This window comes from Oncorhynchus nerka, linkage group LG15 (assembly GCF_034236695.1).
Source record: "Oncorhynchus nerka isolate Pitt River linkage group LG15, Oner_Uvic_2.0, whole genome shotgun sequence".
NCBI lineage: Eukaryota > Metazoa > Chordata > Actinopteri > Salmoniformes > Salmonidae > Oncorhynchus > Oncorhynchus nerka.
In genome coordinates this window covers 42,532,576-42,554,358 of record NC_088410.1, presented here as the reverse complement: position 1 = coordinate 42,554,358, position 21,783 = coordinate 42,532,576, and the positions used below count along the sequence as shown (strand labels likewise).

At 41.1% G+C, this 21,783-nt stretch overlaps 1 protein-coding gene across 5 annotated transcripts in view; it reads left to right on the top strand.

The window, feature by feature from the left end:
- LOC115116096 (equilibrative nucleoside transporter 1-like) overlaps window positions 1-21,783 on the top strand; it is a 32,860-nt gene extending 11,077 nt beyond the window's left edge. For all 5 annotated transcript variants that reach the window (XM_065001609.1, XM_065001610.1, XM_065001612.1 and 2 more), the window contains 12 exons: window positions 2,474-2,550; window positions 2,990-3,071; window positions 3,480-3,658; window positions 4,597-4,736; window positions 7,941-8,075; window positions 8,173-8,270; window positions 8,711-8,789; window positions 10,864-10,943; window positions 14,460-14,568; window positions 14,773-14,858; window positions 18,023-18,222; window positions 19,902-21,783. In XM_065001609.1, coding sequence (XP_064857681.1) covers window positions 2,525-2,550; window positions 2,990-3,071; window positions 3,480-3,658; window positions 4,597-4,736; window positions 7,941-8,075; window positions 8,173-8,270; window positions 8,711-8,789; window positions 10,864-10,943; window positions 14,460-14,568; window positions 14,773-14,858; window positions 18,023-18,222; window positions 19,902-20,013 — 1,326 coding nt within the window. In that variant the 5' untranslated portion in view covers window positions 2,474-2,524 and the 3' untranslated portion in view covers window positions 20,014-21,783. The remainder of the gene's footprint in view (window positions 1-2,473; window positions 2,551-2,989; window positions 3,072-3,479; window positions 3,659-4,596; window positions 4,737-7,940; window positions 8,076-8,172; window positions 8,271-8,710; window positions 8,790-10,863; window positions 10,944-14,459; window positions 14,569-14,772; window positions 14,859-18,022; window positions 18,223-19,901) is intronic.

Sequence of the window (21,783 nt, the reverse complement as noted above, 5' to 3'; positions counted from 1 at the left end):
AGATTATAACAGAACATGGCCAAGATGTTCAAATGTTCATAAATGACCAGCATGTTCAAATAATGGTAATCACAGTGGTTGTTAAGGGTGCAACAGGTCAGCACCTCAGGAGTAAATGTCAGCTGGCTTTTCATAGCCGATCATTCAGAGTATCTCTACTGCTCCTGCTGTCTCTAGAGAGTTGAAAACAGCAGGTCTAGGACAGGTAGCACGTCCGGTGAACAGGTCAGGGTTCCATAGCCGCAGGCAGAAAAGTTGAAACTGGAGCAGCAGCACGGCCAGGTGGACTGGGGACAGCAAGGAGTCATCGGACCAGGTAGTCCTGAAGCATGGTCCTAGGGCTCAGGTCCTCAGAAAGAGAGAAAGAAAGAGAGAGCGAATTAGAGAGAGGATACTTTAATTCACACAGGACACCGGATAAGACAGGAGAAATAGTCCAGATATAACAGACTGACTCTAGCCCCCCGACACATGAACTACTGCAGCATAAATACTGGAGGCTGAGACAGAAGGGGTCAGGAGACACTGTAGGCCTAACTCCTAGGTCCTGCTTAACCTCACACAGCTTTCACTCAACTCAATCCTGCCAGCAACATCATTCCATGCTGTTGCGTCAGACATGACTACTCCTACTGACTTGAGATAGTTGTATATGTTTGATTTGGAGCTACGGTCTGTGTAAATACAACTGCGCCAGGAAAATGTATGTAGAATTATGCAACATTGATGCCTTGCACGTCATGGTACAGTGTACTGTGTGCTGTAGACCAACAATGCATTTGGATTTTAGTGCACAGTTCATGTGTTTTTAAGAGAGAGCTTTCCTGATTTTGCACAGTGTAGACAAGGCTATACGTAGGCTATTGGTTGACCAAATAGTAGTGGGCTCTATACTCCTTTGCTTACCGTGTAATGTTTAGAGGCTTGGAGGGTAGGGTTATTGCATTTATACACCTAAACTATTTGTTTAGATTTTTACATCTGCACCCTGTCTGACTGATCATTATAGCCTAGCCTACTACATGCACAGTACTTTTGTGCAACACATAATTGTCTTGATACATGTGTAGCGTGGCATATGTGAGTGCTCTACTGCTAACGCTCAAGCCCCTTAAGTGCAGGGAGTAGAGCACGTGCTGAGTTGCATTTGCTAACCAGAGGAACACAAGACCTAGGCTAAATTTGAGAAAAGGAGACGTTGTTTATAGAAAAAAGGTCTGTGAATGTGCATGCCTGGGTGAGGGAGGGACAGAGAGAGAGGGGAGGGAGGGACAGAGAGAGAGAGAAGGGGGACAGAAAGAGAGAGGGAAGGACAGAGAGAGAGGGAGGGAGGGACAGAGAGAGAGAAGGGGGACAGAAAGAGAGAGGGAAGGACAGAGAGAGAGGGAGGGAGGGACAGAGAGAGAGAAGGGGGACAGAAAGAGAGAGGGAAGGACAGAGAGAGAGGGAGGGAGGGACAGAGAGAGAGAAGGGGGACAGAAAGAGAGAGGGAGGGACAGAGAGAGACAGAGTGATAGAGAGAGACAGGGAGGTGTGGTTCTCATTGATTTCACCCCAGAGACACATGGCCATGAAAAAGGTAAAGAAAGGCAGTTATTGATAAGATTGAATTGCATATTGTTAGAATATCCATTCTGACCAGTATTGTCCTAAGACTGAACACAGTAGGCTACCTTGTGAGATGTCATAGCCTACAGATCCCAATAGAAAATGTAATGAGGCCCGTACAGTTATTAAGCAGATAGAGAAAAAGAATGTAGCGTATTCATTTTAAGTTGTTATTCTTTTGATACATCACAGCTCTCTTCCCCGTAGTGTGGAGAATATGGAAAAGCGTGTCGTGAGCCTGTGGGGCAGAGTAGACATTAAGATAGCGCCAGTTAGTCACCATAAGCTTCTTAAATGCACACATAGTTGTGCTGGGAGGAGTGAGGGCTTCCCTGATTTTGGGAGGAGTCAACATCTGAGTTCTTAGAATGTCCATTAGCCTACCTCTCAACTTGACAGTTGACAACTGTCTGGAAATGGGTAGTTGATGATACTGAGTCTGTTGCTGTAAGTTTTTGATCTCTCATTATCACATTGCATGATGCTCTCTCTGTCTAATGCCTCGATGTTTGGTAATATTACGAATATCAATCTTACATTGTACCGGAGCAAAAACAACTGTAGCCTAGGCTATTAGTCAGTATGCTACTGAATTAATGCAAAGAGTCAGCAGATCTTCATTTCAGTCATTCAGTTGAAGTTTCAGCACAGTGGAAATGTAGTCTAACCCTAGTTGTCAGATCTCATAGCCCCATATTCATTCAAATATGATTTTTTATTCCACTAACCCAGTTTAAGTTCCTAAAACCCTTTTTGCATTTTTTCTCTAATGTAGTTGATACATTGAGTTTGTTTTCTTGTTTTCCTCGACATGACTAAAGGGAAAAAACATGAAATGTTTTTCAATCCAACCCATTTCTTTCAGGTTTGTTGCTGAAGTGTGGAAAAGGGTGATAGTAATCACTGAAGCTAAATAATGACCGTCCACGAGCCAAAAGACACGTGAGTAGCAGCCTCCTTTATGTGTTCAATGTGTATGGTGACATCTTCACATTTTGACAATGTGCCCTCAGATACAGTATCAAGGTTCTGTGACACACTTTGTTACTTCTCTGCACCAAATGGTAATGTAACTGCTATGTTAGCCTTTGGATTGGAAGTGTGTTACGAGTTCCCCTAAGGGAGTTAACTCTTCAGGGACTGTGGTTAGCGGGCCCACTATGAGGTCAATCAGACATCCAGGGTTGCCCCAGAGGTTGCACATAGTCCTGCAGAAATTACTAGAATTTGCTTAATTGAATCCCCCACATGTTGTATCATAACAGTCAAGTAATTATCATTCTACCTTTATCATTTCTGTGGGCCTACATAATATGGTATCTTTTGTCAAATTACAAATAACGTCTGTAACCCTAGTTTCCTCTACTCTGTCATCCAACAGAAACAATGGCGTGTGGCTGATCTTTTTCATGCTGGGCTTAGGAACGCTCCTGCCATGGAACTTCTTTATGACAGCCACCATGGTAGAGCACACAATACTTTTTTTATCATCTACCTTAAGATTGTGAATAATTAAAGAATATATTTCAACGATACAATGCCAGAGCTTTTGGTGAAATGTCTGTATCAATTTCTAAATATGTCTCAAGTCTTACTTTTCAGATCTTCTTGATAGCCAATGATTATTAACAGAAGTACTGATAACCCCTAATCTACTCATTATAATAATTAATGACGGTTTTAAATTAAATAGCATTTTATAGCATGCTCAATGTGCTTCACATAATTGTATATTTTATACATTATTGTATTTCTTCCACTAAAGATGTATAGCACCCACAAGGGTGATGCATGGCAGACATGTTGTGCCAGAACTATCACCACACATCAACAATTAACACAAATTAAGTGGCTGTCCTCTGTCTGTACAGTATTTTAGCAGCCGTCTCAGAGACCCCTCCCAAATGGGCACCAACCTGTCAGGCAATGGGACCGGGGCAGAAGGGAACAACCGTAGCCTTTTGGAGGCCAAGTTCAATAACGTAATGACACTTTGTGCCATGGTGCCTTTACTGGCCTTCACCTGTCTCAACTCAGTCCTGCATCAAAGGTTTGTCCACCACCCCAACCACATCTTTTCTAATGCATTAAAGCACTACTCCAAAAGTTACATCTTGAAGATGCACTACAGCTATCTTTTAACTTTTCCTGTTGAAAAACAATATACCAAGTATAAATGCAGTCATGTACACACACAAGGGCGAGATGGGTCCCGTTATGTCTGGCGAAAACCAAACACTGCATTCCACAGTAAGAACCTCATACCAACAGTCAAGCATGGTGGTGGGAGTGTGATGGTGTGGGTATGCTTTGCTGCCTTAGTACCTGGACGACTTGCCTTAATAGAAGGAACCATGAATTCTGCTCTGTATCAGAGAATTCTTCAGGAGAATGTCAGGCCATCCGTCTGTCAGGTGAAGCTAAAGCGTAGTTTCGGTCGTGCAGCAAGACAATTATCCAAAACACACAATCAAGTCTACGTGAACATTGCTAAAAATCAACAAATGTGAAGTTTTGGCCCACTCATTGGCTAGAATGGTCCCACCTGATCTCTCCTCCTCCCACCTGCCTTCCATCTTTGAGGACATGTATTTCCATTGTTAGAGCAGTCACTAGAAGTATCTTGCAAATATAATAGACAATCTTTGACTGGAGTAGGACTTTAATCTTTTGCTGGACATCTAATATGATAATGTGTGCATGTATTGAGCAGGCATGTTTAGATTTCCTTTGGGGTTCAACTTAGACAATTGTACCCTTTTTACACTATCTTGCCGACCCAAGCGGCACTGTACTGGAGCAGATATATTATTTTCACATTGTCCTTTCTAGCACGGTTCCAGCAACTACAGTGGATGCGTAGCCAGGCCATTGCATTTCAGCTTGGCCCTGCCTAGTACACTGTGAAAAGTGTACTAGGCAGGAGAAACACTTGTAATAAGTATAAGATTGACCTCAGATATTTCACTCAAACTCTCTAACTCACAGGATTCCTCAGAAGTTTCGGATCATGGGCAGCCTGGCAGTGATTTTGGTGGTGTTTCTACTGACAGCCATTTTGGTTAAAATAGAGATGGCACCCCTCCCCTTTTTCACGTTGACCATGATCAAGATTGTCATCATAAACTGTGAGTTTTTGCGGCCTTTCTAGTGTCCCTTTTTTGCCTCCTTCCTCCCTCTTTTTTAACGTGTCAATCCTCTGAGTTGTCCTGAAAGTAGAACTAGTCCTCAGCACCCTCAATGTAGTATGTCTTTATTTAAGATTTTACATTTAGTTCATTAGCAGATGCTCTTATCAAGGGTGACTTACAGTCAGTGCATTCAACTAAGGTAGATAGAACAATCACCTATCACAGTCATTGCAAAGAATAACATTCCTCACTAAAGCATCTATCAGTAAAATCAGTGCTTGTAAGATAAGTCAAGTGTTAGTGCAAGAATGACAAGTAAGGTATTCGTTTTAGGGGGGAATTCACAATGCAGAAGGTTGGTGGCACCTTAATTGGGGAAAATGGGCTCGTGGTAATGGCTGGAGTGGTATAGGTGGGATTTGTCTTGGAATATTCTAATCAAGTGAGAGAGACTTTGTCACTTCTTCAAACAATCATCTTTATTCAATATTGATTAATTATTGCAATAGTGAGCCTGGTCGACCCCACACCCTTGAGTGTTGGACCGAGTAACCTAACCTTTACACAAATGCAGAATACTATTTTTAGCTGACACAAAAAATGCTTAATCATGATTGGATCCACACATCCCATGCAGATTGGGGCATCATAAGCCACTCTGGGTTCATCCTGTCGTTATCTGCACGTGGGTTGTTGTCTTAACCCCACCCTGATTTAGTTTCCCAGATGCAAGGATTATTTTGAGACAATGAGGGATTGTTCTACTCCTTAGCTATCTCTAGTAAAACACATTATTGTCTATGTAATGCAGTCTTTAACTAATTTGTCAGCTCAAGCCAAGTGTTTTCTTTCCAATGCTACCAGTTATATGCATATCCTGGCTTCAGGGCCTGAGCTGCAGTTTACTTTGGGCATGTCATTCAGATAGGAAGTGGAGAAAAAAGAGGTCTAGCCCTCAGAAAAATATCAAGAATATATTAGGGAATCCAATATGGTGTAGCAGTGGGATGTTTTGATTGTCTTTTCCCATCCCTTGTATATATCGTTTCTTTCTTCGTATATATTTTTAATCTCATTTTTCCATCTACGGACTGAACATACTCTTTTTTATACTTTAGAACCGTAACCCCCTTCAAGTTAGCCAGCTACTAGCTAGTTGTCAGTTAGCCAACATCGTTAACTGAGACATCTGCCAGCTTCCGCCCGGTCAACTCCTGCCAGCCTGCACAGGGCAATATCAACCCAGAGCATATCGGACTGCATTTCTCCACCATATCTCCGGATTCCTACCACAAGCTCTGAACCTTTACTCCGGATCGTCACAGTTAGCTAGCTGCTATCTGAGTGGCTACTCCTGGCTAATGTCTCTGTCCCGAAGCAAGCACCAGTTAGCCTGGAGCTAGCCTCGAATCTAGGCCCATCTCCCGGCTAGCCGAATAGATCTATCAAGCAATTCCTGGACTTATATTACTTCACCCATCCATCACGACATAACCGTTCGAGGGGGTTTCAACAGGCTCCCCCGTTGCGACGTCCCCCTGAGGCCCATCTGCTAGCCTGCTGCTAAACCCGGCCTGCTAGCTGTCTGAATCTCCGTGCCTCCAGCTCACCTAGCTACTCACTGGACCCTATGATTACTCGGTTACACATGCCTCTCCCTAATGTAAATATGGCTTGTCTATTGCTGTTTTGGTTAGTAATTATGTCTTATTTCACTGTAGAGCCTCCAGCCCTGATCAGTATGCCTTAGCTAGCCATGTTCTTCCACCCCCCACACATACAGTGATCACACCTGGCTTAAATGGTGCTTCTAGAGAGAAAACCTCTCTCATCGTCACTCAATGCCTAGGCTTACCTCCACTGTACTCACATCTTACCATACACTTGTCTGTACTTTATGCCTTGAATCTATCCTTCCTTGCCAGAAACACTTGCCCCAAGTTAAACAATTTAAAGGTAATGCTACCATATACTAATTGAGTGTATGTAAACTTCTGACCCACTGGGAATGTGATGAAAGAAATTAAATCTGAAATAAATATTTCTCTCTAGTATTATTCTGACATTTCACATTCTTAAAATAAAGGGGTGATCCTAACTAACCTAAGATAGGGAAATTTTACTAGGATTAAATGTCAGGAATTCTGAAATACTGAGATTTAATGTATTTGACTAAGGTGTATGTAAACTTCCGACTTCAACTGTATACACTACCGTTCACAAGTTTTAGAACACCTACTCATTCAAGGGTGTTTCTTTATTTTTACTATTTTCTACATTGTAGAACAATAATGAAGACATCAAAACTATGAAATAACACATACAGAATTATGTAGTAAACAAAAAAGTGCCTTGATGATAGCTTTGCACACTCAACCAGCTTCATGAAATGTATTTCAATTAACAGGTGTGCTTTCTTAAAAATTTATTTGTGGAATTTCTTTCCTCCTTAATGCATTAGAGCCAATCAGTTGTGTTGTGGAAAGGTAAGCGGGTATACAGAAGATAGCCCTATTTGGTAAAAGACCATATTATGGCAAGAACAGTTAAAATAAGCAAAGAGAAAATACAGTCCATCATTAATTTAAGACATGAAGATCAGTCAATACGGAAAATGTCAAGAACTTTGAAAGTTACTTCAAGTGCAGTCGCAAATTAAATCTAATGTTATTGGTCACTTATACATGGTTAGCAGATGTTAATGCGACTGTAGCAACATTCTTTCTATAAGGCACAACATAATCTGAAACACAACCAAGACAAACTGTAAATGTATCCAACAAGTTTGTAGAGTCACAAGTTTGATGTAGTCATTGTGTGCTAGGAATATGGAAACCAAATACAAAAATGTTGACTACTTTAATACACTATAAGTGAATTTGTTCAAATACTTATGACAAATACTTCCATTTCTAAATGGCAAAACAGATGTGTATGATAATACCCTCAAATTAAAGGTGACAGACATTCTGTACTGTTGCCTCATGAAACATTTGATCTCAAATCCAAAATACTAGAGAACAGAACCAAATTAAAAGATTTTGCTTCACTGTCCAAATAAATATGTTGAGTAGTATATGAGCAGTTAATGGGGCAGATTGGGACACTTAATGAGTAGTCATTAATTCATCAAGCGATAATTCCTTGCTGTATAACTGGACTCTGGTCAGAATTATGACTGTTTTTTTACAACCTCTTCAGCCTTTGGAGCTATCCTGCAGGGCAGTCTGTTTGGCATGGCAGGCCAGCTGCCTACCAAATACACCACACCCATCATGAGTGGGCAAGGCCTGGCGGGAACTTTCGCTGCCTTCTCCATGATCTGTGCTATCTCAAGTAAGTCTGAGAGATGATACAGGGGTTGGGGGCAACAGTGGCATTCCAAAGTCAACTCTCTCTCTCGCTCTCTCACTCTCTCTCTCTCCTTCCCCAGGTGGCTCGGAGATAAATGACGCTGCTTTTGGATACTTCATCACAGCCTGTGTAGTGATCTTATTGGCCATAATATCCTATGTGGTCCTCCCTAAACTGGTAATAACTCAACTCTGGATTTTATGTTATTACATCAATTTGGCTGAAAAAGTGCTTAGGAGAGTTTACTCAATGATAATAAGTAATGCAAATAATGCTTTCGGGCAATTTACCGTAATAGTTACCAAACTTTGCAACTGCACAGTGTTTACTGTAAATTTATTTTTGTAGAATGCTCTGTATACATTGTTAAAAGTTGTCCTTGTGCATAGAGTTGTATGGTTTGTTATACTATGAAATCAATGGGGTTTCTTTGGTATACATTTTAAGGTGAAAAATGGTTACCCTTTCACAACATTTAATTCACTACTTATTGATTTTCCAGTGTTGTTAAAGGACCAGAATGCATAATACCTCCATTTGATCCATTCCAGTTGATCTCCTCCGTTTAACTACCATCCCCACTGTGAGATAATTTGTTGTTCTGAACCTTACTTTAGGAGTTCTACCAATATTACAAGACCCAAAGTGGAAACAGAATTATTGAGGAGGAGAACAAGCTGGATCTACTCAAGAAAGGTAAAACAACATTTCTGTTTCTTAGATTTGTGAAAATATTAAATGTAGAAATAAGACAAAGACTCGAAATTGAGCTCGGGTGCATCCTGTTTCCTTTGATCATCAATGAGATGTTTCTACAACTTGATTGAAGTGCACCTGTGGTACATTAAATTGATTGGGCATGATTTGGAAAGGCACACACCTGTCTATATAAGGTCTCATTGTTGACAGTGCATGTCAGAGCAAAAACCAAGCCATGAGCTCAAAGGAATTGTTCTTAGAGCTCCGAGACAGGATTGTGTCGTACCACAGATCTGAAGAAGGGTGCAAAAACATTTCTTGCACTCTTTGATTATCCCCAAGAACACAGTAGCCTCCATCATTCTTAAGTGGAAGAAATCTGGAGCCACTAAGACTTGTCCTAGAGCTGGCCGCCCGGCCAAACTGAGCAAACAGGAGAGAAGGGCCTTGGTCAGGGAGGTGGCCAAGAATGCAATGGTCAGTCTGACAGAGCTCCAGAGTTCCTCTGTGGAGATGGAAGAACCTTCCAGATAGACAGCCATCTCTGCAGCACTCCACCAATCAGCCCTTTATGGTAGAGTGCCCAGACGGAAGCCAGTCCTCAGTAAAAGGCACATGACAGCCCGCTTAAAGTTTGCCAAAAGGCACCTGAAGGACTCTCAGACCATGATAAATAAGTTTCTCCGGTCTGATGAAACCAAGATTGAACTCCTTGGCCAGAATGCCAAGCGTCACATCTGGAGGAAACCTGGCACCATCCCTACGGTGAAACATGGTGGTGGCAGCATCATGCTTTGAGGATGTTTTTCAATGGCAGGGACTGGGAGACTAGTCAGGACCAGGGGAAAGATGAACTGAACAAAGTACAGAGAGCTCCTTGATGATAACCTGATCCAGATCGCTCAGGACCTCAGACTGGGGCGAAGGTTCACCTTCCAACAGGACAACGCCCCTAAGCACACAGTCAAGACAACACAGAGGTGGCTTCAGGACAAGTCTTTGAATGTCCTTAAATGGCCCAGCCAGAGCCCGGAATTGAACATCTCTGGACATACCTGAAAATAGCTGTGCAGCAATGCTCCCCATCCAACCTGACAGAGCTTGAGAGTATCTGCAGAGACGAATGGGAGAAACTCCCCAAAAACAGGAGTGCCAAGCTTGTGGCGTCATACCCAAGAAGACGCATGGGTGCTTCAACAAAGTACTGAGTAAAGGGTCTGAATACTTACAGTATGTAAATGTCAAATTTCAGTTTCTTATGTTTTATAAATTAGCAACATTTTCTAAAAAGTGTTTTTGCTTTGCAATGTGGAGTATTGTGTATAGATTGATGAGAGAAAAAAAACAGTTCAATCAATTTTAGAAAAAGGCTGTAATGTCACAAAATGGGGAAAAAGTCAAGGCTCTGAATACTTTGAATAAACTATGTTAAAACGTACCTCTTGAATTGTTCTGACATTAGAAGCTAGTAGCCTAGTCAAGGATGCATCATGCACTATTTCAACACTACAATTGTGAAAGACCAAGTGGAACAAAAGCAACCTTGAATTTGGAGGTTTAAAATATCCCTCTGGTGGCTAAGACCTATTTTCAGAAATTATATTGTTTGGTGGACATAAAGTCTAAGATCTTTGATAGGCTGATGTGGAATTTGTTAGAGGAAATAATCACCGGACAGGACAGCTGGTCAGGTTAGGGCTAAATGTGCCAGGCTATCTTATGGGAACAGCTATCAATTCATGTAGCATTGGAGCACATGCAACTGGCTGATGCAAAATAATGTACTTAGAAAAGGTTTCATGTTTGCAAGTACGGCCCCAATCATGCTGTACTCCTGTTTTATTGTAAACAAACACTCTATAGCCTCAAAACATGGTTAAAACTGTAATGTTAATATCATGGATTGTTAGTCCTTGCATCCATAGCTCTGTCTATGAATATGAAAGTGGTTACATTTCTCCAGCCCTATCCCTCAGCTGTTTACTGAAACAGTGGAGGGGGTCTCTGCTTTGCTATTGTTTGAACTGCAGATTGCCCCTTTAATGGATTGCCTTGTTCCTTAACCTCTCAGAAAATGCATCAGAGACTAAACCCGTTTTCAAAAAAGGAGAAGAGGAGCAAAACGTGTCCATGTTGACCATCTTCAAGAAGGTAAATTAAGGGCTGGATTCAATCTACATTGTTGAAGTTCAACTTTATTGAATGATTGAAATGTAAAGGCAATGTTCCTCCTGAAATAGTACCCGCAAAACATCAGTCTCAACGTCAACAGTAAAGAGGCGACTCCGGGATGCTGGCCTTCTAGGCAGAGTTACAAAGAAAAGCCATATCTCAGACTAGCCAATAAAAAGAAAACATCAGCCAAAGTACACAGACACATGGACAGAGAAACTCTGCCTAGAAGGCCAGTTTTATTGCTTCTTTAATCAGCAATGTTTCATTGGAACACAGGAGTGATGGTTGCTGATAATGGGCTTCTGTATGCCTATGTAGATATTACATTAACAAAATCTGCAGTTTCCAGCTACAATAGTCATTTACAACATTAACAATGTCTACATTGAAATTCTGATCAATTTGATGTTATTTTAATGGACGAAAAGTGTCTTTATTACATATCTTTTATTAAGTCTTTATTCATATAAATAATCTGATTTATTGAATTCAGACCCCTTGACTTTTTCCGCATTTTGTTATGTTACAGCCTTATTCTAAAATTGATTAGATTGTTTTTTTCAATCAACACAATACCCCATATTGACAAAACAAAAACAGGTTTTTAGAACTTTTCGCAAAAGGATATAATATCACATTTACATAACTATTTAGACCCTTTACTAGGTACTTTGTTGAAGCACCTTTGGCAGTGATTACAGCCTTGAGTCTACTTAGGAATAACGCTACAAGCTTGACACACATGTATTTGGGGAGTTTCTACCATTCTTCTCTGCAGATCCTCTCAAGCTCTGTCGGGTTGGATTGGGAGTGTCGATGCACAGCTATTTTCAGGTCTCTCCAGAGATATTCGATCGGGTTCAAGTCTGGGCTCTGGCTGGGCCACTCAAGGACATTCAGAGACTTGTCCCAAGCCACTCCTGCATTGTCTTGGCTGTGTGCTTAGGGTCGCTGCCCTGTTGGAAGGGGAACCTTCGCCCCAGTCTGAGGTCTGGAGCAGGGTTTCATTAAGCCACTCCTCAGTAAAAGGCACATGACAGTCTACTTGGAGTTTGCCAAAAGGCACCTAAAGGACTCTCTGACCATGAGAAACAATATTCTCTGGTCTGATGAAACCGATCCTGACTAGTCTCCCATTCCCTGCCGCTGAAAAGCATCCCCACAGCATGATGCTACCACCACCATGCATCACTATAGGGATGATGCCAGGTTTCTTCCAGACAGGATGCTTGGCATTCAGGCCAAAGAGTTCAATCTTGGTTTCATCAGACCAGAGAATATTTTTCTCCATGGTCTGAGAGTTCATTAGGTGCTTTTTCTGAAACTCCAAGCAAGCTGTCATGTGCCTTTTACTGAGGAGTGGCTTCCTCTAGACACTCTACCATAAAGGCCTGATTGGTGGAGTGCTGCAGAGATGGTTGTCCTTCTGGCATGTTCTCCCATCTCCACAGAGGAACTATGGAGCTCTTTCAGAGTGACCATCGGGTTCTTGATTGTTGACCAAGGCCCTTCTTCCCCTATTGCTCAGTTTGGCCGGGCAGCCAGCTCTAGGAAGAGTCTTGGTGGTTCCAAACTTCTTCCATTTAAGAAAGATTGAGGCTACTGTGTCCTTGGGACCTTCAATGCTGCAGACTTTTTTGGCACCCTTCCCCAGATCTGTGCCTTGACACAATTCTGTCTCGGAGCTCTACGGACAATTACTTCGACCTCATGGCTTGGTTTTTGCTCTGACATGCACTGTCAACTGTGGGACCTTATATAGACAGGTGTGTGCCTTTCCAAATCATGTCCAATTAATCTATTTTACCACAGGTGAACCCCAATGAAGTTGTAGAAACAACTCAAGGATGATCAATGGAAACAGTATGCATCTGATCTCCATTTTGAGTCTTATAGCAATAGATCTGAATACTTAGGTAAATAAGGTATTTCTGTTTTTTATATTTAATACATATACAAACATTTCTAAAAATCTGTTTTCGCTTCATCATTATGGTGTATTGTGTGTAGTTTGCTGAGGATTTTTTATTTAATTTAATCCATTTCAGAATAAGGCTGTAATGTAACAAAATGTTAACGAGTCTGAATAGTTTCCAAAGGCACTGTATATATTAAAGGGAACTTAATTGAATATAACATGCTTTTAAAATTCAGTATTGGTGCACAGGCCTACCTTCAAACTCAGGGCCTCTTTGCTTGACATCATGGGAAAATCCTCAGACCTCAATAAAAACATTGTAGACCTCCACAAGTCTGGTTCATCCAAACACCTGATGGTACCATGTTCATCTGTACAAAAAAATAGTACGCAAGTATAAACACCATGGGACCACGCAGCTGTCATACCACTCAGAAAGGAGACGCGTTCTGTCTCCTGGAGATTAATGTAATTTGGTGCGAAAAGTGCAAATCAATCCCAGAACAACAGCAAAGGACCTTGTGAAGATGCTGGAGGAAACAGGTACAAAAGTAGCTATATCCACAGTAAAACAAGTCCTATATCGACATAACATGAAAGGCCGCTCAGCAAGGAAGAAGACACTGCTCCAAAACCGCCATTAAAAAGCCAGACTACGGTTTGCAACTGCACATGGGGACCAAGATTGTAGTTTTTGGAGAAATATCCTTTGGCCTGATGAAACAAAAATAGAACTGTTTGGCCATAATGACCATCATTATGTTTGGAGGAAAAATGGTGAAGCTAGCAAGCCGAAGAACACCATACCAACTGTGAAGCACGGGGGTGGCAGCATCATGTTGTGGGGGTGCTTTGCTGCAGGAGGGTCTGGTGCACTTCACAAAATAGATGGCATCATGAGGGAGAAAAATTATGTGGATATATTGAAGCAACATCTCAAGACATCAGTCAGGTCGCAAATGCGTCTTCCAAATTAACAATGACCCCAAGCATACTTCCAAAGTTGTGGCAAAATGGCTTAAGGACAACAAAGTCAAGGTATTGGAGTGTTCATCACAAAGCCCTGACCTCAATCCTATAGAAAATTTGTGGGCAGAACTGAAAAAGTGTGTGCGAGCAAGGAGGCCTACAAACCTGAATCAGTTACACCAGCTCTGTCAGGTGGAATGGGCCAAAATTCACCCATTGTGAAGCTTGTGGAAGGCTACCGAAATGTTTGACCCAAGTTAAATCATTTTAAAGGCAATGCTACCAAATAGTAATTGAGTGTACGTAAACTTCTGACCCACTGGGAATGTGATGAAAGAAATAAAAGCTTAAATAAATTATTCCCTCTACTATAATTCTGACATTTCACATTCTTAAAATAAAGTGGTGATCCTTTCTGACCTAAGACAGGGAATTTTTACTAGGATTAAATTTGAGGAATTGTGAAAAACTGAGTTTAAATGCATTTGGCTAAGGTGTATGTTAAATTCTGTCTTCAACTGTATATCCGCAGGGGAAAAGGTGTCTGTGGTGGCCTCAGCTGGTCTAATGTGCTTTCTTCTTAAGCTCTGATCCATTTACTCTAGATCTGGGTCCTGGCTCTCTCTGTGTGTTTTGCCTTCACCATCACCATCGGCACCTTCCCGGCAGTCACTGTGGATGTGAAGTCTACCATCGCTGATGGAGGCACCTGGGGTGTGTGTGGGTGTGGGTGGGTGGGTGTGGTACATGTATGCGTGTATCTATCTATGATAAGAGCACGGTTAATGAGTCCATATTAGAGTATATGACTTGTCATTTTGCCAGCACTTACAACATGATCATATTCAGTCATTCACAACCAATGAAAGACAAATGAACAGACGTGGTCTCTTATTGTACATTGCTCTCTCGTCTCAGAGCTGTACTTCATCCCCGTGTGTTGTTTCCTGCTCTTCAACCTCAGCGACTGGGTTGGGAGAAGCCTTACTGCTGTGTGTATGTGGGTAAGTCACCAAAACAAAACACTTGTAAATAGAGTGAAAGAAATTGGTCAGTTTTAACGGAAAGGCCTGAAACTAACTGATTCGTATTCAAGTTTTTCATATTGTGAACTAAGGATTCCAGTTTACAGGTCTGGATTACATTTAGCTCTCCACACACAATTACGTGATAATGTCCTAGAAGCACTGGTTTGGAGGATAGCCTATATGTGACCCAACAACTTTATGTTAGATTAAGTCAAATATTGCGATTTAGCTTTTTGGATTTGTTGTTGTTGTACAGAATCAGATATTCAAAATGATATGTCATATACACTATAGATGGAGGAAGCAAGGGAAAGTTATGCTGCTTTGAAAGTTGATAAACCTGTAAAACCAGGAGACAAATAGGAGAAAATGCCCTTAAAAGATTTTGTAGAGATTTTCATACCTGTTATAGAGCTCACCCTTGTTTGCACCCATTCAGCATCGTTCACACCCTCTTAAGCCTTAGCCACGCTCATCTCTTTATATCAGCATTGCATTTTCCTCCAGAAAGTGCTCTCTACTTAAACTTTTGCCCACTGAGCTTTGTCGATAGCACCGGCTACATTCAGGGCAGCAATGTTTTTGAGAGCAGTAGCAACACTTTTGCAGTTGTCCATAGATATATTGTTCCAAAATCGGTGGTAGCAAAGATGATCTAAATAATGGGGAAGCTGTTATAGACAGAAGCATGTGACATAACGGACCAATAAGGACTCATCTCTCGACATGTCTAACCCCTCAATTGTTTTTCAAATGGTCCTACAGTGTAGTAGGAACCTGTGTTCCCTGATCCTGTAACCAGACACGGGTGTTAGGCCCGAGATGAAGTCGAGGGCCAGCAAACCTTGCCAATAAATTCTCTATACCACGGCTTCAAAGCTATTATCACTTTTATACAACGGTTACCAACATACAAAAATAATTATGAACATATAATATTTTCATGAAAAATTTTGTTTATTCATATTACTTCCACGAAGATATAGTCCAGAGGTTGCTACCCATGCCCACTGGTAGTTCGTTCGATTTGCATTGTTGCCAGCTATGCTGACTGGTCATTCGTTTGAATGACATCATTGCCAGCCAATCCAAAAGGTTGTTAGTTTGCTTAGAAGGTTGCTACGTCAAACAATAATGTTTTCTATGGAGGCTCTTCCCGTTTGTTAGCTCGCGAACTACACAGCTAACACAATCACTTCAAACTGAAGCGGAAAAACCGCAAACTAGCTGCATTTTGTTTTGTTTGACCTGTATTTTTGTAAATGAAAAGGAATCTCCGCACACTGAGGATCAATGCACAATTTTCAATATATTTAGGCTGAGTTTTCAGTCGTCAAACCTTCATCAGAGCATATACAAACACACTGACAGAGGCCACATATAGACAATATAAACTCTCAAATAAGTCACACTTTTTCTGAGATAATTGATTACTGATGTGCATCCTGGTGTTTGTTGTACACGGGTGTTGCTCATCACATCTGATTGCATTAACGCACGTTGCCTATATGTGGCCAGTCATTGTGTTTTTGTATCCTCCGATGAAAGTCCGACGACCCAAAGCTAAGCCGAAATACATTTAAAATTGTGCATTGATCTTGAGTGTGCTGCGATTCCTTTTCAATTCAGTTCTACTCTTCATCTCGTGCACTTCAGCAACGGTCGGGTTGTGACAGATTGTTAAAAAAATTCTACCAGTTTTTCTATTGACATTTATTTTAATATATCCATAAAAATAATGCTGATTCATGATTTCGACTGTCTGAGAAAAGCTGTGTGTTCCGTCCCAACACATTCATTCTCTATGGGACGGTCGATATTGCATGTCAAATGAATGTTGCAAATGTCACAGTGGATGGATAGAAATAAAATGTTATTTGTCACATGCTTCATAAACAACAGGTGTAGACTAACAGTGAAATGCTTACTTACGGGTCCTTTTACAATAATACAGAGTTAAAGATACACTTATTTTTTTAGATACATATGTACACCAGGAATAAATAGACAGTGAATAACAATAATGAGTAAAAATAACATAGCTATATACAGAGAGTCCAAGTACCAAGTTAATTGAGGTAGCTATGTACATATAGGAAGGTGTAAAGTGACTACGCAACAGGATATATAATAGACATAGGCAACAGAGTATGTTGTGGGTGTGAACGTGAATGTGTGTGTGTGTGTGGGGGGGGGGGGGGTCATATGTAGTGTATGTGTGTGTTGGGGTGTCAGTATGTGTGAGGGTGTGGGTAGAGTCCAGTGTCTGTGCATAGAGTCAGTGCAAACGTTGGTGAAAAAAGGGTCAATGCAGGTGGTCCGGGTAGCCATTTGATTAGCTATTTAGCAGTCTTGTTTAGCAGTCTTATGACTTTGGGGTAGAAGCTGTTCAAGGTCTTGTTGCTTTCGGACTTGGTGCACTGAGGCCGCTTGCAGTAGCGGAGAAAACAGTCTATTATTTGGGTGGCTGGAGTCTTTGACAATTGTTTGGCCTTCCTTTAACACCTCCTGGTATAGAGGTCCTTGATGGCAGTGAGCTCGGCCCCAGAGATGTACTGGGCCGTACTCACCACTCTCTGTAGCGCCTTGCAGTAGATGCCTTGCGGTTGCCGTACCAAGCGGTGATGCAGCCAGTCAACGGTGCAGATGTAGAACTTTTTGAGGATCTGAGGATAAGAAACACAATTTAATAACAGGTGCAGACATATTTCTGAAAATGTGAGGACAATCAGACTTGTGACAAGATCAGGACAGGACCCATGGTCATTAGTATAGAAGGGGCTAGACTAACGTACTATTCATCAGTTGCTTACTGCCCCACCCCCCCACAAAAAAAAGAAATCCCTTGAAGATAAATATATATAATTTTGCAAACAAAATCTGTGATGTTGAAGAATCAGAACAATAAAGGTTACCCATAAGCCTTTACTGACGTGGTAAATTTACCATCTGAGATAAAAATACAGGTCAACACTGAACTACCCTGAATTTCAGATAAATAAATAAATAGATATAAATAACTACCTTATCTTGTGGTGACCGGCTTAAAACATACACAGCAGCAATGTTTTATTGAACATGCACTTGAGTGCTTTTCATTGAATGTGAATGTGGTGTGTCTGGCATCCCTCTACTTTCAGCCTGGGAAGGACAGCAAACTGGTGCCCATTCTTCTGGTGGCCCGTGTGATCTTCGTGCCGCTCTTCATGCTGTGCAATGTTCAGCCCCGCTACAACCTGCCTATCTTCTTTGAACACGACGCCTGGTTCATCGTCTTCATGATAGTCTTTGCCTTTTCCAATGGATACCTGGCCAGCCTTTGCATGTGCTTTGGGCCCAAGTAAGACCTCTTGCCTGGGCACAAACCCAAATAGATCAACTTTCAAGGTACCGGGCAACATTTTACTCTCACAATGACTCATGTTGTGAGCAAACTAACCATTTGCTAACAAAAATTTGACATAGATGGGATTAGTAAAAATACAACATTTCTTTATTAACAGAGAAATCCCATTGAGACCTAGGCCTATTTTGAAAGTACACAAATTATACAAAATATACAAACACAACGTAATAATAACATAATATTTACAATCAATTTAAGAAAAGCAATCACATTCCTCAACAAGGAGCAGGTAGCCTAGCGGTTAGAGCAGTAACCGAAAGGTCGCTGGTTTGAATACCCGAATCGACAAGGTCAAAAATATGTCGATATTCCTTTGAGCAAGGCACTCAACCCTTATTTGCTCCAAGGGTGCTGTATTACTATGGCTGACCCTGTAAAACAACACATTTCACTCCACCTATCTGGTGTATGTGACAATAAAACATCTTACTAAATTGAACTGCCCTAGAGGTAACGGAGCACCAGGGTGCAGAGGTCTGCAGATCATTCCATACACAGGGTGCAAAATAACTGAATGCTAATTTCCCCAGTTCTGTAGAGATCAACGGGACCTCTGGATTTAGCCATCCCTGTGATCAGGTCTGGTGACTCGTATAATTGAACAGTGAAGTATGGTACGGTGGACGTTTGTGCAAGAAGGCTATATAAACAAAAAGAGAGCAGTGTATCGATCTACGAGACGGCCAGCTTACTTTCTGAAATAGGATGCAATGATGTGTACTGAACCGGTCACCTGTAATAAAGTGAAGTGTGGTGTGGTAAACTGAATTTAATGGTTTCAGTGTAGTGGCACCTGCAGTCGTATAAATGGTGTCAACTGTAGTCTAGCATTTGCAGGAAAGTTGACTGAATGATCTGCTTTCTGCTGTTCAGAAAGAGGCATTATCTATTTCTAAAGAAGAAGCCCATTTTTATTCTCAACTTTATTCTCAACTCATCCATATGCTTTTAAAAAGATTAATTTTTGTCAATCCAGATGCCCAGATATTTATAAGCAGGGACACGATCAATGTGGGCACCATAAACCAATTTCCAGTCACCTGATCCAGGACAATTTCAGACAACCTTTTTGAATGTGTAAAGATCGGTCGACAGTGTCGAACGCTTTAGACAAGTCAATGAATAGAGCAGCACACTATTTCTTCCTATCCAAACAAATTTACTCCATCATTTACAACCAGTGATGCTGCAGAGAAGGTGCTATGCCCTGGTCTGAAGCCCGACTGATGCACATTTAGAATAGATTTTGAAGTAAAGAAAGATCTTGGCTGAGCATTTAGTCAAGGATTCAAACATTTTAGCTAGGCAAATAAAGTTTAGAAATAGGGTGATAATTATTAAAGTCACAATGTCTGTTAGAAGGGCGAGGCATAACACACATGGTAAACGCAAAGCAATTCTGTCCTACCAAGCAAAAAGACATTAACTGCTCATACCATGGAACTGAGAAAAATGGCTTTCATTTCGTTTTTGGAACTGCTGTCTATTTAAAAAGTTATGGTTAGTTTACTCACGTGTCCTTACGAGAGAAAAATGTCTCCCAGGTTGACAGAAATTAGGTTGCACCTAAAATCTTACCACACCTGATCGGCTGTCATTCTCTCTCTCCACAGAAAAGTTGCTGCTCATGAAGCGGAGACAGCTGGAGCCATTATGGCCTTCTTCATGTCCCTGGGTTTGGCTCTGGGAGCGTCCCTCTCATTCCTCTTCAGAGGCCTGGTCTAAAATGGCGCCCTGTAGAGAACATGACCCCAAAACCCCAAATTGACCTATAAAACTTGCATGGTAACAAATTGAAATGTATTTGTTTATTTTTTAAACAAACGATACTGATTCACCTCAAATCTGGTCTTCCAAATAATGGAAGGTGGTAAGCAGCTCAAGACCAGGATTCAATCCGATAGCACTTTGTTGGCTATACGCTATTTAAAGGTCATTTTCTGATTGTACCGACATATACAGCGTTTACCGTGAATGCGGTCTCCGTGAACACAGGAACATTACCTTTAACAGCTGGTAGTGTGAGGATTCTTTTGTTTGAAAGCTACCAAACTAACCAAAACTGAATTAAGTAGAGCATTTGTGAAATTAGGCATCTACAGGTTCCTACTATCCATGGGAGATCACATGCAATTCAGTGCTTCCCTTTTTGATTCTGTAGTATTCCAATTTGAATTCTTATGAAGCCATGAATCCTTATGAAGCCATGGTGTGGCAGGGAGCCTAGTGGTTAGAGCATTGGACTAGTAACCGAAACGTTGCAAGATTGAATCCCCGAGCTGGCAAGGTAAAAATCTGTCATTCTGCCCCTGAACAAGGCAGTTAACTCACTGTTCCTAGGCCCTCATTGAAAATAAGAATTTGTTCTTAATTAACTGACTTGCCTAGTTAAATAAATGTGAAATTTTTAAGAATTAGCTCAATACGAAGCAAACACCATTTATGGCTATATTAACTGCCATTTATTGGCAAATATATTTAATCAGTATGAGTGCAATATACAGTGTAATCATGAATAACACAATCCCTACAAGAAAGTGATGTGCAGTGAGATCGACTCAGCGAGATAACATTGCAACGAGCAGCACGGCAGATATACTCCTATAGGAGGACGGGCTCATTGTAATGGCTGGAATGGAATGGATGGGAGTCAAACATGTGGTTGGATACCGTTTCATCCCGTCCTACTATAGCTCCTCTCACAGCCTTCTCTGGTATCTGTGCATGTGCATGGGGGCACATCACGCTGCCACAATGGGACCAAAACAGCTGCGGGGTCAAAACAAAATCATTTTAGCCTTGTCCATCAACACTCTTAGTTGTTGTGTAAATGTACCTGTATAGAGTTTACTTTGGGCATGCAACGTCATCTCACTGAGTCTACCTTTAGTCATGTGCCCTAACGAGCTGACAAAAACATGGACAAAGCCAAATCAGCTCCAGGCCATGGTCATTTTGACAGCCTCCATTTTTGTTAAGAAATTACACAAAGAGCCTTGTTACAATGACTGTCGTTGCAAACTGCCATATCGCCATGGTTTTTTAAATGTTGCTTACGGTAGTGTATTGTTAATGTCTTAATGGAGTGTCACAAAAACAGTATGGTTTTACTTTAAATTATGACAGTATGATTAGCAGCCTTTAAACGCCTACTTTACAGTAGCAGGAGATGAAGAACAATATCTTGAATCTATACCTAGCGGGGTATCACTTAAATGTTATGCCCTAATGTACATACAGTCATGTGAAAAAGTAAGTACATCCCCTGGAAAGTAGTATTGTTTTTGTAAATATTTGGACAGATGGATATGTAATCTTCACTTCAACACTATTGGCAGATAAAGGTAACTTAAATGAAACTCAAAGATTGAAAAATATAATCATTTATTCATTAAAAAAATGTACTTTGTAAATTAAAAATGGAACCATGTGAATTTCTCCAGGTTTTTAATATGTGAAGAGTCTTTAATAAAACTTTAATGCAGATGGCACGGA